We start from the raw sequence: 16,518 nt of genomic DNA, 5'->3' as shown, positions 1-16,518 counted from the left end.
ATTACTGGTTGCATGGTTACTTTGGAAGGAAAGGAACCAACGTGTCTTTCAGAGAAAATCACAAACGGTCAGCGAATTAGTGACACTAGTCTATCAATCCGTGCTTTCGCACGGGCTAATTAAAATTAATATAAGAATAATATTAATAATTATAATTATCTATCTCACGTTCTTTTTCATTTGTTAAATATTCTAACACATACTCTAAAATATATATTTATTATTATCTAGTTACAGTAGATTTCATTTTGTATCACACCTCCATATGTATTCGATATATATTTAGTTAAACTATTTGTTTGTGAATTGGTATTCTTATTTCTTCCACCATACATGAATATATGGTGACATATATCGTGGGTAGTATTTTTATATAAATAATATATTAATAATGATAGAAACAGTAATTTAAAATTTTTATAGTAGTGCACTTTAATATTTTATTATAATTATATAATTTAAATTCAGATTTAGGAGTAATTTAACTTGTAACAATAATGACATAATTGGATAATTTATATGAAAATTTAGGGTGTATTAGCATAGGTGGGTAATTTACACATAGATTAGGGATTAGTTTAGAATTTTTTTTTATAATGGTAAAGGTGAGTAATTTAGATACATGTTTAGGGGTTACTTTAGTCTATTTTCATAATGGCAGAGGTGGGTAATTTAGATACATGTTAGGAGGTTACTTTAGTCTATTTTCATAATGGAAGATGTGGGTAATTTATTAGAAAAGATAACATATCCGATGGTTATTTTAATTAGAGTTGTTGGATTGATGGCTGGATGTTTCTGATTTTTGTGAGAATTTATAGGATTTCTCTATTTTTTTAGAGTGTCCACCTAGGATCCTAGTTGGCTTCATGTGGAGGCTTCAAAGAAGCCGCCAATTAGTAATAGTAAGATTAATTATGGATGAAGCAAAGGTCTGGGCCTATGCAAGTCACACACAATTCTTCCAGCTGTTTCCGGAGTTTTTGCATAGCCCTCCCTTGGTTGATGACTTAGCTACAGGTCGCGACACGTTCATGATGTAATTTTCCTTTTCGCGACACTCTTCTTTGTAATTAAAACTCTCCTTCTTCTTAATAAAAAACGTGCTCAGCCACAGTCGCCAAAAAAATAATCTTCAACATTTGAAAACAATATCATTTTTTTCTGCATGTGCATCTAGTGGGACGGGCTACATCCACTACTACAAAAATGATTTCTAGGAACACCCCAAAATCTTTTTAAGGGTGGACCAAAATTTCAGCCATTTCTACAAATAGAGCGAAGGTACTGTAGCATCCGACCCGTCCCTAAAAATACATTTTAGGGGCGGATCACCCTTCACCCGCCCCTAAAAATAGCAGTCATTTGTAGGGGCGGGTGAGTCCATCGCCCGCCCCTAAAGACTTCAAAAACCACCGGCTTAACTCTGGTAAAACAAATTCGAAAGTCATCATCCTTATCTCTTCCTCCTCGAGGCGCATGGGTCAGTGGGTGGCCAGGACCCTTCTCCTTATCTCTTTCCACACACTCTCTCTCATTGTCTCTTCCCTCTCCCTCTCCCTCTCCCTCTCTCCTCTTCCCTCCCTCTCCAAGCGCAGGGCACTTGGGCGCCATGCATGGGAGAGCAGCGGCGGCGTATGGCGGCGCGGCGCAGCGCCGCGACCACGGCGGCCCGATCAAGCCGGGGCGCGGATGCGGCGCGCGGGTCGGCACGGCACGGCAGCGCGCGCGGCGCGGCGGCCTGAACGCTGCGAGGCACGGATGCCGCGGGCGGCCAGACGCACGGGCCGGCGTGGCGCGTCTGCGGCGGATGTGGCCGCGGCGGATGGCGCGGCGGGGGCTGGGGCTGCGGCGGGGGCTGGAGCGGTGGCGTGGGCGCGGAGGAGCCGCGGCACGCGCTCGGCCGCGGACGCAGAAGCGGCGGCGTGCGGTCGGACGAGCGGCGGCACGCGCGCGGACGCGAAAGCGGCGGCGCGCACGGCCGCGGCCACGGGTGCGCAGCGGCTCGGCGGCACTGGCGCCGACACGGGAAGCGGCGGCGGCTCGGAGGAGCTGCTGCGAGTGATTTTTATTAATTTTTTATTCGATTTGTAGGGGCGGCTGTCGGCGTGGCCCGCCCCTGCAAACAGCTATTTTTAGCTGCGGAAAGCAGGGGCGGGTGCGACATCCGCCCCTAAAATTGCATTTTTACCCGCCCCTATAAACTGTTTTTCTAGTGATCATCAATGGAAGTTTGAAATCTAGTGGATCAAACTACAATTTACTAAAAACCTTGCAAATGCCTTACGATTCTCTCTGATGGATAATACGTTCGCAAATTTTGAGACAAATGATCTGTGCCAACTTCATGGTATCGAACCATATCCATTCGGCGAAGCTATACGTTTTGAATCTCTACCTCCCTGAACGTAGTCAGAAGTCTAAATCCTTCTTTACCAAATGTCTCATTAGAAAATTAGCCTGATGAACGTAGATTTATTTAATATTTTATAAAAAAAGTTGACTCACCTGAGAGTTTATTTCCGTGGGCTTTGAAAAATCCTGTTTGCTTGCTGGAGACACAGATGGAATGGCATATGGCATGACTTCCCAAGGCTGAATTCCATGTCGTGCTGCAAAGAACATTGGCAGCTCCACCTTTTGAACTAATCTACCATTAGTTGGATCCTTGAACAAATCCGCCGTGACGTTGTGGCTCTTGAAACCCGGGCACACGATGGTGCTATACACAATAGCTGATTCCTTGGCCCGCACGTTTGCTGGTACCACCTTGTGTGGTACCCTTCTGTAATCAATTTTCAACTTCGTCTGTGGTAACAAAATTCCATTGCCATCAAAAGAAAAATACTTTGCTGTCACATGCTTCATCCCTATATAGAAAGCAACCCAGTCATCTGTAACATTGACTATCGTCATCGTGTATTCCACCTCTTTTGGTTCCAATGGAAAGATGAACTCTTTGGGATAGACCTGGATAAGCTCGTCTGTGGCCAATGAACTTGTCTACAAGGAAGAACAAAGTAATCGGCAATAGGATTTGGTATAACATGCAATTGAAGAATACATATCTTACAGGAAGAACACTGTTACTATTGAGTTTAAACAGGCTACCTCATGCCAGACTTAAATAGACACATAATCACTGATGCAAATATTTATCTTAAGATTTCAAGTATAAAAGCTATTTAAGATCAATTTAGTGGGGGCAAAGACCGTTACAAAATGAAGGTTAACTATGATCAGCACACTAGCTACACAATTCAACATAATGATATACAACGTTCAAAATACCAATTCTTGCATCATTTTAACAAATAATATTTCTATAAAATGAACAAAATTTGTTGTGTGAAGTACGTCTACACGAGTTTGTTGGGTACAATCTACATACTCAATATATTAGTAAATAAAATTTCCATTGTGATGGTACGCAATTCCAAAACGTGCATTATTTGAGAATTGAAGAGTATGAACAACTGATCGGTCTACTGCTTCCACTAGTTACTATCAACATGCCATTTTCAAGGAGATAACTAAAGGTTATACAGTGGAACCAGGATCCAAACATGCATCTACTATTTCTAAAATAATCAATGTTTCCTTGGTCCGTCAATCAGAATCCGAACAAATCAATCCGAATTCTAATCGGAAGCCAGACAAATCAATCAAATCCAACGAAAAAAATAGCACGCTATTTCTCCGCTATCGCGGCGCTATAGAGGCCCAAAGCAACTCGCGCGACGCAATTGCTCATTTTTGCGCTATGCGCGCTATTGCCGCTATTGTCCGCTAAAACGCCGCTAAGCACGTTTAGCGCTAAAGCGCCGCTAACCAGCCACTATCGCTGGCAGGCTCAAATCAAACAGCGTGGCCCGATAATTCCCAAAAAAAAAAGAACATCATGGCCCGGCCCAATCGGCTTGAAGCCTTCAGCTGAACCCTAGTCGATCAGCTGAACTCAGTCACTCGAGCTATTCAGTTGGCGGCGGAGGGCGGCGGCTCGAGCGGCAGCCACCTTCCCCGAGCTTCCATTTCCGGCGGCGGGCGAGCGCGGCAGATCGGCGGCGGGCGAGAGCGGCAGCTGTGGGTGGCAGGCGAGCGCGGCGGCTGCGCGGGCGAGCGCAGTGGCTCGGCAACAGTGGAGGTGGACGAGCGCAGCGGCGAGGGGCAAGCAGCTGCCGGCAGCGGAGGCGGTGAGGGGCGACCAGCTGCAACGGGGAGACCGGCAACGATCTCTGGTGAGCAGCGACGACAAGCTACCTCACGCCCAGTTATGTCTGATCCAAGAGAAAGTCCAGATGCGCCAACACCAACACTAGTCAAGTTGTTCTCCCCTGTTCTTCTCCCCAGTAAACACTAGGCAGTAGGCAATATTGACTATTGAGACCTTGTGGAGGATTGATATATTTTAATGTTTTCTATATTTGTAAACAAATAGCGCGCTATAGCGTGAAAATAGCGGTGACATAGCATTTTCATTCAGCTGGCGCTACTGCGCTTAGCTGCTGCTATAGAGTTCGCTATTGCGCCAATAGCGTCCAGGACAGCCTCGCGCTAAATTTCATAGCGCGCGATTTAAAACATTGATCAAATCCCAATCCGAACATGAACAATCAGTGTGTCGCACAATCACGGCACGACCTGTACATAAAGTGAATGAACACAAAATTGTATTACGTAGATCTATTATGTTACCCGTACCAATGCACGGGCACTATGCTAATGTAAAGTAATTTTGCCACTTGTAAGAAATTGAAAACCAGACACTATTTGTGTTGCTCAATGAAAAGTTCATATTTATCAAGTGAAATTTTGTGCGTGGCTGAATAAAAATACTTAATAAAATCTTCCTTCTTCTAAGCATGGTAATTATATGCACACAAATCTTAAATCATTAATCTCTCCTGCAAAACTTAAATTATTAAGCTCACCTTGGAGACTGCTTCTATTATTGGCAGATTGGGTGCTTCCGGACGGTTAAGATTTCCTCTATCACGGTCTAGTTCGAGTAATGGTGGCACATCATATACAACCGTCAAAGTCACCTCATCAACCACTTCAACAGCATCAACGTTGAACATGCATTCGGTGATATTCTCATCGGTTAGATCCTTGTTGACTTTTGTGCTCTGAACGTTGAACATGTTTGCATGCTGTTTATGCTGTGGTGCCTTCTGCAACGATATTTTGACAGTACAGTTCGATAGCGGTGGCACAATGCCGCTTTTTGGCTCTGGTAAGTAATGCAATGGGCTCAACGTTTGAATGTTAAATGCAATATAAGAATCCTTCTTGTTGATTAGTTGTAAAGAGCATGATATCTGTTTGTTTCGCTCAAAAGGAAAATGTAACTCAGGTGGCTCAATCAAAAGCAGCTCATTCCAGTTAGGAATTATCTGTCAGAAGAAAGGCAAGCACGTTATATGATAGTTCGGGTCAAATTAACTTGTATGTATCAAACTGTAGGGGCCGTACTGATGGGGGTGGTAAAGGGTCTTAATTTTTTGTCAAGATAATCTAAGGGCCGGGTTCTAATCTTATTTAATTTTGAGCTAAAAAAATTAAGGGCTAAGTAGGATTGTGAAGAAATCATTAGGACCATGATCCATTACCACCCCTGTGCATTCTCCATGCTACTAGAAAACCTGCAATTAGTAACAGTTGGCAGACCGAGATTACCTCTTTGATCTAGTTTCCCAACCGGTACTAAAAAAATTAGAACACTCTTTCACCAACCAGCACTAAAAGGTGAGATAGCCAAAAAATAAAAAAATTATTTAAGCCACAAGTTATGGGATTTTTTCACGTGAAATATATGCGCGTGTTGTGTGTTTGGTTTAAATCCGGGATCTATTGCCTCGTGCATAACGTTGGAAAATTTTCTACCGGATTGAGTCCTCCAAAATTCCTCAACATTTCCAACATTCTAAAGGGGGCCTAAAAGTATAAAGACCCAGATGCTTGTGAAAAAAAGAGAGAAAAGGAGCCGTGTGATTTACTGGACCCAACAACTAATTGATCTTAACTGCTTCATACATGGGCATGCAACTAAATAACTGAGCCGGTGGACTTAAATTTGAGGAGCTTAGCGGAGGCCAGGTTCGCCAGGCCAAGGTCCGCCACGGGGAGCAGGTGTTCTTATATATACAGAACGAAGTGAGGAGCTGAAGCAGCGACTTGAGGTTAAAAATCTAACAAGCTTCGTCAGATTGTATCCTGCGCGTTTTTTGTGTTTCTTGTGTCCTCAGGAGTATCGAAGGGGTTAGACTTTACTAATACCTACTCTGCCATAAAACTATTTTTTAACCATAGGATAAGAGGGTCTTAAAGTGGTTTTACCTGTCCAATAGTTGGTTCACGGGGATTGTTGATTTGCCAATTCTCATTGTCCGACATATTAAGATCATTAATTATATTCGATATAGAAGGCCGTTTTCTGGGGTCTTCTTCCGTGCACTTTTGCCCTATTTCAACGCATTTAGCAACTTCTTGGTAACTCAGTGTTGTTTCCTTCTCTTTCTTCCACCTGTATCTCCATCTTCTAAGAACCTGTTATTTCAAAAAAGGTAATACGTATACGATGACAAAATATTCAACAAGCATTGTAAACACATTCTTGTGTACATCAACGACATAAATCAAGTTAGTTAAAGTGTCAACAATACTGATCGCCAATAGAACTGTTAACAAGACTTTACTAACATTTTGAAGTCAACAACGACGATCATGTGTGTGGGATGACAAGACCTTTTCCTTCGTGGAGAAGCTACGTAATACAGACAGTCACAGCAAGATATAGGAAGTGTGGGAGCCTTTGTGGTGAACCTACAATTTTGATTAGAGGGACTTGATGACTGGGAGCATATCTATATTGAAACTCCAATATATATGAACTAAAGGTGGCATCTAACTACCTACCGATACCATGCGCTAAATTTTCATGCCGAGTTTGTATATTCGCTACCTCAATCATTTACATTTTCATATTTCATATTTTCTGATTAAGTGCATATACTTTGTTATAGTAGTTATTTCTAGGACCGACTCCAGGTTGCAGAAGTCTTCGATTCATTGTCGGTGCAAATACTAGGGGAACTTTATCTTATATGTCATGATTTAGTTTAATTATTATGTAAGTAGTGAAAGATATAGGGTAAAGTTTTAATTTTGCTAGATATGATGCGGCATGGCCATAATACGGCTATTGATGGGTTCGCAAAGACAGGTAACGTGGCCCCAATAACCAGAAATCTATCAATCTTGGTTACAAATTGGAATTATATATATATATATATATATATATATATATATATATATATATATATATATATATATATATGAATGAAAGAGTAAATTGCACTTTGGGTCCTTAAACTATCAAATCGTCCATTTGGGTCCCTAAGCCATGTTATGTGGTTCATCCGAGGTCTCAAACACGCAAAGCGAGTTTCCAACACCGACGTGATATACCACATGGTGCTATGCTCGCAAATATTTATAAAAAAACCTATAGAGTTCCATCTTCTCCAATTTGCCCCTTCCTATATGTTTCCCTCCCCATTCTCTCCATCTCCATTTTGTCAAGCAAGTTGCCCTCAGCCCCTGACAGCGAGAACAACATGGCGTCGACAGCCACCACAGCCCCGTTGTTTAAGCCCGCCACCCCATGACCGCTAATCTGCTTGCCACCCCTACCGCTAGTGGCGGAGCTGGTGGAATTTGACACATAGGGCCACATATATAAACTGCTTAAAGCACTCAGACTATTCCCACGTCCCATAGTTGCAATAGTGATAGGCTAAAAGTACTTAAATTGCATGATTTATACTATATCCCCAATTTCAAATATAATTGCATGACAAACTCAACAAAAATTTTGAAAAAATACAAAGAAATCACCTAACTAGTGCCGAGTGGGTTCATCCCCACCTATCAATCTTATCTTCATCAACCTTCATTTGCATTGCTAGCTTTCAATGCTACTAAGTCAGGGTGTCATGCACCCTTAGACTCACGTTGTATGGTTGGAGAAAAATTGAGCTGCCTGCCGCTTGGGGCTGCTCCTGTTTGCCCATCCGCCTGCCCTACGTGCCTCTGCGGTGCGCAGATCAAACCTAGAATCCTTGGCCTGCACCCTCCAGGCTCCACACGCCGCTATGCCTACCTCTAAACAAGGGGCCACACACCCCACGGGCCGCCGACCTCCATGCACCACCCCTCCCCCGGCCTCTAAGCGACTCCAACCACCACCACCGCCCGCCCATAACGGCCTCCAGGCATAGCCGTACTTGCTCTCCCTCCACAAGACTATGGCCCCGTGCATCAGCTGGATCCAGCGCGGATCGCTGGCGCCGCCAGTAGCCCTCCATGCCTCCACACCTCTGCTCGTCTTCCTAGGTTTGGGAGTAGGCTCCATAGGCGATCGTTAGGCAGGCATGTTGAGATTGGAAGCCGAGCAGATGCATGCGGGTCATATCGTGTGGAAGCAATCTAGCTAGGCCAGGACGAGTTGCTAGGCTAGTAACCCGCGAAATAACCTGGGCTGACTAAGACTAGGTCCCCTCCATCTATATATTTGCTGGGCCCCGGAAACAAAACAGGGACATAAAAGATTTTTTTGGCCGATGCCTAGGGTCGTGGCTGTAGTTGCCCTAGGTGTGTATCGACCCCTGCCTACCATCAAGCGCTCATCGCCATGTCCGCACACACTAGAGCTCACTGCAGTCAGCCGCCATGTCCTGCGGTGGCACAGTGGGGGCCGGCTCTGGAAGCAGCGACAGGTGGTCGGGGCTGGACATAGAGGGGTGGCCATGGACGCAGCCCATGTGGTGCGGGGTTGTTGGCCACTGGCGGTGGCGGAGGTGCATGGGTGGGGGCTGGGCAGTGAACTGGAGCGAGCGCGCATGAGGACATCACAATGTGGGAGGGGGACAGACACTACTACACAAAACTTAACAGAGGCGGGCAAAACCGATTAACAGAGGCGGTTTTCGCAGCCACCTCAGAGTAAAGATCACAAAAAATGACACATTTTCTGAGGCGGTTTGCATGCCTGCCTCAGTTAATGAATTAAAAATATAATAAAAAAGAAAACCCATGATGTGCCCCGCAAAGCCATCACAGGCCCGCTAAAGCCCATCTGAGGGCCACTCGCCACTACACGTCTGCTGGCCGCCATGCGCCGCCCGAAGCCCGCCAGACGGGGCGCCGCCCGCTGCCCCTCCTCCCCCGACAATTGCGACGTGCTTCACGCCAACCGCCACTCCCCTGTCGCGGGGCTGCCAACCTTGAACCCCCGGGCCCGATCCATGGATGCCCAGGGCCAGCAGAGCCGCCGCCGCCCTGACCACCGCCTAGGCCGTCAGCCCCGGCTGCTGCCCCAAGCCCACTGCGCCATTGGAGAGACAGAGGGAGGAGAGGTGAGGGGAGGAGAGGGGCAGGGTGAGGGTGAGGGTCGGTGCGCCACAGCGGGAGAGACAGAGAGAGATAACGAAGAAGAAAAAACCCTAACCTAAGTATATATACTCGGAGGCATCTACCGCGCCGGGTTGGGCTTTTCTAAGTATGGTTGGGCTTGGCTTATTAAATGAGGCAGACTTTTGTAACTCGACCGCCTCTGAAAATAGGAGTATTAACAGTGGCAGTCATCGTAACTACGACCGCCTCTGTTAATCAATTTTCTGAGGAGTTAAAAGAAAATGAACGCCCCTGGGCGGTTATTTTGTGTGCCCGTCTCAGAGCTCCAAAAAAAAGTCGCTGTTAATTGATTTTTGTAGTAGTGCGAGCCACAAGTTCTGTCGCCGTGCAGGCAGGGCCGTCGAGCTCTCCCACGGCTGCACGAGCAAGGGTCCGAGCTCCGCCACCGCGAGGGTGGTGGAAGAGAGAGATTGGGGAGGGAGAGAGAAGAGTAAATGAGAGAATATAAGACTACGAAGCCACAAGTTCTGTCGCCGTGTAGGCAGGGCCGCCGAGCTCCCCCACGGCCGCACGAGCAAGGGTTCGAGCTCCGCCACCTCGCGGGTGGGGGAGAGAGAGATTGGGGAGGGAGAGAGAAGAGTAAATGAGCGAATATAAGACTACAAAGCCACAAGTTCTGTCACCGTGCAGGCAGGGCTGCCGAGCTCCCCCACGGCCGCACGAGCAAGGGTTCGAGCTCCGCCACCTCGAGGGTGGGGAAGAGAGAGATTGGGGAGGGAGAGAGAAGAGTAAATGAGCGAATATAAGACTACCATGGGGGATTTTTGTAAATAGATGCTAGTGTGGCACCACGTGGCATGCCATAGCAGCTCGGACTCACACGTGGTGCGTTTGGGACCTCGTATGGACCACTTAACATGGTTTGAGAGTTTGGGGACCAAGGTGAAACTGGGGGACAAGTTCCGGGACCTAGAGTGCAATTTACTCTATATGAAATGAACAACAATATGCATTGACAAAATCTTAACTAGCCCAGCTAGAAATGTGAGGTAATAAACCTTACATTTTTTATATCAGGGTGTTCTTTTCGTCCAGTCACGAGCTCAATTATAATAATACCCAAACTATATATGTCTGTCTTGAATGAGACCTCGTAATGCTTCATGAATTCTGGAGCACAATATCCTCTGCATGAAAAAAAAATATGACACATGGCATAAGAAAACATCACAAAGGAGTTAGAGAGCAAAGCTCTTGAACAAAGCTTACCGTGACATCTGAGTGTTTGTAGTGATAGCTTTTGATGCGTCATCGTTAAGAAGTTTAGATATACCAAGATCCGCAAGTTTTGGTGCCATGGAATCATCTAGCAGTATATTCTCAGGCTTTAGATCCCTATGAATCATATGTATTTCCTCGTGAAGATATCGCAGACCGTCACAGATATTCTTAATTATTTTATAACGTGTTTGCCACCCAAGTCCTCTCAATTCATCTGCATAGGTACATAATAATAATTGTGAAAAAGAGAAGACACATCAATGAAGTGGAGAAAACATGTTCACATAACAAAAAGCCGACCCGCGCACCAGTGAGGTGTCTGCGAAGACTTCCATTGCTCATATACTCGAAGCAGAGTAATCTTTCTCTCTTCTCGACGTAAATATATTTCACATAATCTTCTGATTCGGGATCTTTTATAGGTATATTCTCTGTATTTGCACAGAAGCCTAGAAACTGTACTATATTTTGGTGCTTAACCGTCATCAGGTTATCAACCTCGCGATGAAATGACTCCTCTCTGATTGTTTTGTCGCTGAAAAGCCTTTTCACAGCCACAATCCTGTTTTTGAGCATTCCCTGTTCGAGTTGACTCTTGTTAGTTGTGGAACTTATAGCTTACTGTCAGGCAATTTGAAGGGCCAGTATAGCGAAAGGTTAATATTACCATGTAAACCTCACCAAAGCCACCACTTCCGATTTTTCTCTCCTTGGAGAAATTCTTTGTGATGTAACTTAAAAACTGCAGCGGCAGATTCGTCGGGTCGCTGCCTCCATTGAGTATACTCTCCAGGATGTCATAGTTCAAATATATGTCTTCCATTCTGTGTAAGTAGTGCACTTATGAATTATAGGAAACAAAATTTGACATCTTTCACCTATATAGCAACCCAGGGTTGGTGAAATTGGTGCAATGCGGTGCCATTGTGCGCGACGTATCTGAATTTTCTAATCTTCTGGTAAAGTGCGCAATACTAGCTGTAAGTTTTTTACGGAAAAAAGATATGCACTGATGCTCAAACTGAGCAGCCATACCCATACTATTATCTCTTCGATAAATCAAAGATAAATTGTGTTATTCTCAATCTGTTCTAAGGTTTAGAAAACAATAACAATTCGTAGAAAATTGATGGCAAACAGGGAAACTGGGATAATAAGACCAGAATTTTTGCGAATGCTTCAAAGGCTAAACTCGATCATTAATAAGCAGGTCTCTAAATACCTTAAGAAGCCGTACTGTGCAGTGAAGCCAAGCTCCGTGTCGGAGGCCATGAAAGAGTTGAGATGGATCTGGTATCAGGATTGCCCTGTTCCAGAAAAGGTGAGATCTAGATCCGGTCCTGCATATCCAGCAATAAAGACAGCCCTGTTCCAGAAAAGGTGAGATCTAGATCCGGTCCTGCATATCCAGCAATAAAGACACGCTTAAACGGTGAGTTGACTATATCTCTGATCTAAATGCCAGCCGAATATAGTTGACATGGAAGCTAAATTCAAACAGAAATGCTGAGGCAAACAAGTAGAGAACGAACTGGCAAGCAGAAAAAAAAGGAAAAGAATGCTAGCTCTATGCACAAGTCCAACAGAGATATTTCAACGACAGATCTTGACAACAGCAACGATAGAAGTTCCGAAAAGAGCAATGCAAAGAAACAATTGCACACACCTGTTTGCACTGAAGCACGCTAGATTGGTGTGGGAAGGCTACACGCACTTCTGAGGTCCCATCACTTATATGTTTCCTTAGCTTCCGAAGGCTTGCACAGGATACCTTTAATCATGTAGCCTGATCTGATCCCAATTCTAGTTTAATTCATATAGGGCGACTAGTAAGATGTCCTTACTGCCACGCATGTGCGAGCTAATTGACGTGCCTGCTGGGTCTTTAATTTTAATCTTTTTCTTTGCGTGCGACTGATCTAGATCAGTTTGATTTCTTAATGCTACTTGTGCATTCAATAAGTTAGCTTAAGCTTTCATGCTAAGCAACATACACTACTACAAAAACGATTTCTAACAACGCCTCATTTTTTAGGGGTGGATAAAAATTTCACCCGTTCCTACAAATGATCCGTGGTACTGTAGCAATATGGCTGCCCCTAGAAATACCATTTGTAGGGATAGCTCACCCTCCAGCCGCCCCTAGAAATACCATTTGTTGGGGCGGCTCATCCCTCCCCCCTACAAATGGTATTTCTAGAGGCGGTCAGATTGCTACAGTACCGCGAACCATTTGTAGGAGAACAAGATTATCTAATCATTTGAACTATATCTATATGTTTTACACTCATTGCTAACTAAATTATTTACTAGATCTATGGAGGAGTGAGTAGAAGACTTGTTTTTTCCCCTATTTTTACAAACCTGCATGATACCTTTTTAAGATGTAGTGGTACAATAATAGGTTTGGTTTTATTTTTCTCACAGTACTATTTAAATTATATTTTTCAATATCTACGCATATAAAGAAGTATATTTTTATTACCATTTATGGTTTTCCTTGGAGACTAAAATTTATGAATGTTTTAATTCTATTTATATTATTTGTTGTAGTTCACAGATAGATAGGGTATGGATTTACAATGCAAATAGGATGGACGCATATTTCGATGGAGAGCTTAATAAATTCATTAAGGGTGCGTTTGGTTCAGGAGTCTACTGGGATGGAGCCGCTCCATGTCATGTTTGGATGAAGAGTGTAGGAACAGAGCGGTTCCGAGGAGCGAATATTCACTCAAGATTCGGGACGGCTCGATCCCGCAAAATCGACCGAACCGAGCCGTCCCACTTCGACGCCGTCCCGCGCCGTGAGGAGGAAGCGCATCTCGGGCGCGGTGGGGACGACGGCTTGTGCGCCGACGAAGCTCGATAGGCGGACCGGGGGCGGAGGTGCTCCGCGGCAGCGGCGTGTCGGAACAGAGACGGAGGGGCTTCGCGGCGGCGGCGTGTCGGACCGGAGGCGGAGGGGCTCGGCGGCGGCAGCGTGGGGGACCGAGGGCGGAGGTGCTTCGCGGCGCACCGGAGGCGGTGGGGCTCGGCGGCGGCGGCGCCGGGGACTGAGGGCGGAGGTGCTTCGCGGCGGACCGGAGGCGGAGGCGGAGCTCAGGCCGGCGTGGAGTAGGGCGCGGAGGCCGTGCTCCGGTCAGGGCGGAGCTCGGGCCGAGGCAGAGCATGGCACGGAGGTGGAGCTCGGGCCGGCTCGGAGCACGACTCGGAGGCGGAGCGCGGGCCTGGGCGGATCTCGGCGTGGAGGCGGAGCACCGGTGTCGCAGGGGCGGAGCTTGGCGCGGTTGCAGAACTCGGGCTGGGCTGGTACTCGGAGCGGGGATGGAGCTCCAGCGGGAGCAGAGCGCGGGCGGCGCGTGGAGGTGAGACTGGGAGGCGCGGGAGCGGAGCGCGGGCGGCGCGTGGAGGCGAGACCGGGAGGGATGGAGGCCGGCGGAGCAGAGGAAGGAGGAGCCATGGCCGCAGAGGGAAATAGGAGGGAGGAAGAAGAGGATCGAGTCACCGACAAGCGGGACCCACATAACGGTGCTTGACGGTGTAAGGACAGCTCCATCCTCGTGCCTCCAACCAAACAAGAAACGGAGCCGTTCCATCCCTCTAACCAAACACGTAGCATAGAATCACCCCATCCCTAAAATCTGGAATGGAACCGTTCCATCCTACCTCACTCTCCAACCAAACGCACCCTAAAGCTGCGGAGAACCACACAATAAAGGAGAAGACACAGTTGATACATTGCTCATGCTGAGCCTGCAGGAATTTGAGAGTATTTAGCGATCCAACTACAATCAAATCGCATGTGATGGTGAGTGGTTTTGTTAAGGACTACACGATCTGAAAGAAATGGCGAGACGGATGCTCCCTCTTTGATAAATAATCCACTAGATGAAATCATGGTGAGGAGTTCGACAGAATGTTTGATTCTTATTATGATGGTGGCGGAGATGATGATGGTGTCGGCGCTGATGATGGAGCAGATGGATTCCATAGTGATGATTTCAATGACAGGCCCATCAATAGTGATAGTAGTGAAGATGAACTTGATTCCATTATCCTCAATGGAGTTCTAGGTAGACAGTACAAATGTAAACGTGGGGTAAGGCAGGGTGATCCTCTTTCACCTTTGCTTTTTGTCCTAGCTGCTGAATTGTTACAGTATGTGGTAAATGATGCTTTTCATCATGGCTTTTTCACACTACCCATCCCACAGCCAACCAATGATTTCCCCATTATCCAGTATGCTGATGATACTATTTTGCTCCTGGAAGCTGTTGTCAATTAATTATTGCACCTTACGGGGATCCTACAGAATTTTGCTAATTCAACAGGCCTGGTTGTTAATTATGCCAAATCCAGTATGATACCTATAAATGTCCACCCAGATAGACTTGCTGTTCTGGCTTCTGCTTTTGGCTGTGCTGTAGGATCAATGCCTTTCACATACTTAGGCTTGCCAATGGGAACTACTAAACCAAGGATGTAGGATCTAACCCCACTCATGACTAGAATGGAAAGAAGGCTGAGTGCTTGCTCTTCTATGCTGTCATATTCTGGAAGATTGGAAATGGTAAATTCAGTCATCACACCAATAGCAATCTATACCACGTGTTCACTTAAATTACCTGCTGGAGTCATTGATAACATCGACAGAATTAGAAAACAATGTGTTTGGAGAGGTAATGATAGAAGCAAGATGGGTGGCCACTTGGCAGCCTGGCTCATGGTAACATTACCAAAGACAAAAGGTGGCTTAGGTGTGCTTAATCTCAGAAAACAAAATGATGGTATGCTTTTAAAGCAACTTCATAAATTTTATAATAAGGAAAGCATCCCTTGGGTCCAGCTGATCTGGTTCAAATACTGTCGCTGCGGGAAATGGGCGACTACAAAACTACTCGATTGCTTGATTGTTGTGCGCTTGATCGGATATGGTCTAGCACACAAAGACTCGAGGATTTAGACTAGTTCGGGCCTGAAATGCCCTACGTCCAGTATGGGGGGTGGTGTTCTTGCTCTGTTGCTCTCGAGCTCGGGTGCTCAAAGTTCAGAGGGGAGCTTACAAGCTGGTCTAGTAGGGTCGAACCCGTGGGAGTCCAACCAACCCTTTCCTATGTGGGGGGCCTTCCCTTTTATAGCCCAAGGTGGGCCCCCATTTACAGTTATCTAGCATTGTGCCTTTAAACTGTCGGGGCGCAAATCGCCCTTGTCAGTCGTCGGGGCCCACTCAGTCGGTCGGGAGTGGGCGAGCTTGATCCTGGCAATCTTCTGGTGCAAGGAATGATCCTGGCAATCTCCTTGAGCGGTGTGTCCTCCTGGCGCTATCCCATCCTGGCTCAGTCGGGGCAGCGCGACCACTCGGCTGGTCACTCGGGGGTCTCCTCCGGTCCTGTCCGCCGGAGCCTGGGTTCCTTACCTGCGGGGCTATCTTACGTAGCTCTGTCACCAAACGGCACGCCTGGTGAGAGGCGTCTTACCGAGACCTGGCCGGGGCATCCGGTCAGGATCGCTGGCATAATAGAGTGGTGCGCAGAGGCGACCATCATTACGGCGAGGGGAGGCAGCGTCTGCGGACGCCCCCTCCCATTGTGTCAAGGGGCCCGCGTGAGCGGCGCTGTCCCCTTCTCAGGGAGGCCTGCTAGCTTGGCCCTTGCTGCAAGATAAGGACGGCTTGTGCCTTGGGACTTGCACGGAGGCTGTCTTGCCCGGCACGCCTGTCAGGGGGCGCGACGCCCTTGGAGCGCACGTCTCAGACCACCGGCTTGGTTTTGGCCCGGGGCGCTAGGTCGGGGGGCCGCCACGTGTCTTGAGAGGTCG

At 46.6% G+C, this 16,518-nt stretch overlaps 1 protein-coding gene across 3 annotated transcripts in view; it reads right to left on the bottom strand.

The window, feature by feature from the left end:
* The window catches only part of LOC120655526, a 44,234-nt gene extending 31,683 nt beyond the window's left edge, over positions 1-12,551 (bottom strand). The window contains exons 1-9 of one of the 3 annotated variants that reach the window (XM_039933376.1): positions 12,365-12,551; positions 11,921-12,097; positions 11,366-11,522; positions 11,007-11,277; positions 10,687-10,912; positions 10,481-10,604; positions 6,340-6,549; positions 4,932-5,396; positions 2,509-3,003 (exon numbers count right to left, since the gene is read on the bottom strand). In XM_039933376.1, coding sequence (XP_039789310.1) covers positions 2,509-3,003; positions 4,932-5,396; positions 6,340-6,549; positions 10,481-10,604; positions 10,687-10,912; positions 11,007-11,277; positions 11,366-11,522; positions 11,921-11,970 — 1,998 coding nt within the window. In that variant the 5' untranslated portion in view covers positions 11,971-12,097; positions 12,365-12,551. The remainder of the gene's footprint in view (positions 1-2,508; positions 3,004-4,931; positions 5,397-6,339; positions 6,550-10,480; positions 10,605-10,686; positions 10,913-11,006; positions 11,278-11,365; positions 11,523-11,920; positions 12,098-12,364) is intronic. The other 2 variants (XM_039933377.1, XM_039933378.1) reach the window with 2 other exon arrangements.
* Positions 12,552-16,518: the final 3,967 nt, after the last annotated feature.

This window comes from Panicum virgatum, chromosome 1N (genome assembly GCF_016808335.1).
Source record: "Panicum virgatum strain AP13 chromosome 1N, P.virgatum_v5, whole genome shotgun sequence".
Taxonomy (NCBI): domain Eukaryota; kingdom Viridiplantae; phylum Streptophyta; class Magnoliopsida; order Poales; family Poaceae; genus Panicum; species Panicum virgatum.
This window is presented reverse-complemented; position numbering and strand designations above follow the sequence as displayed.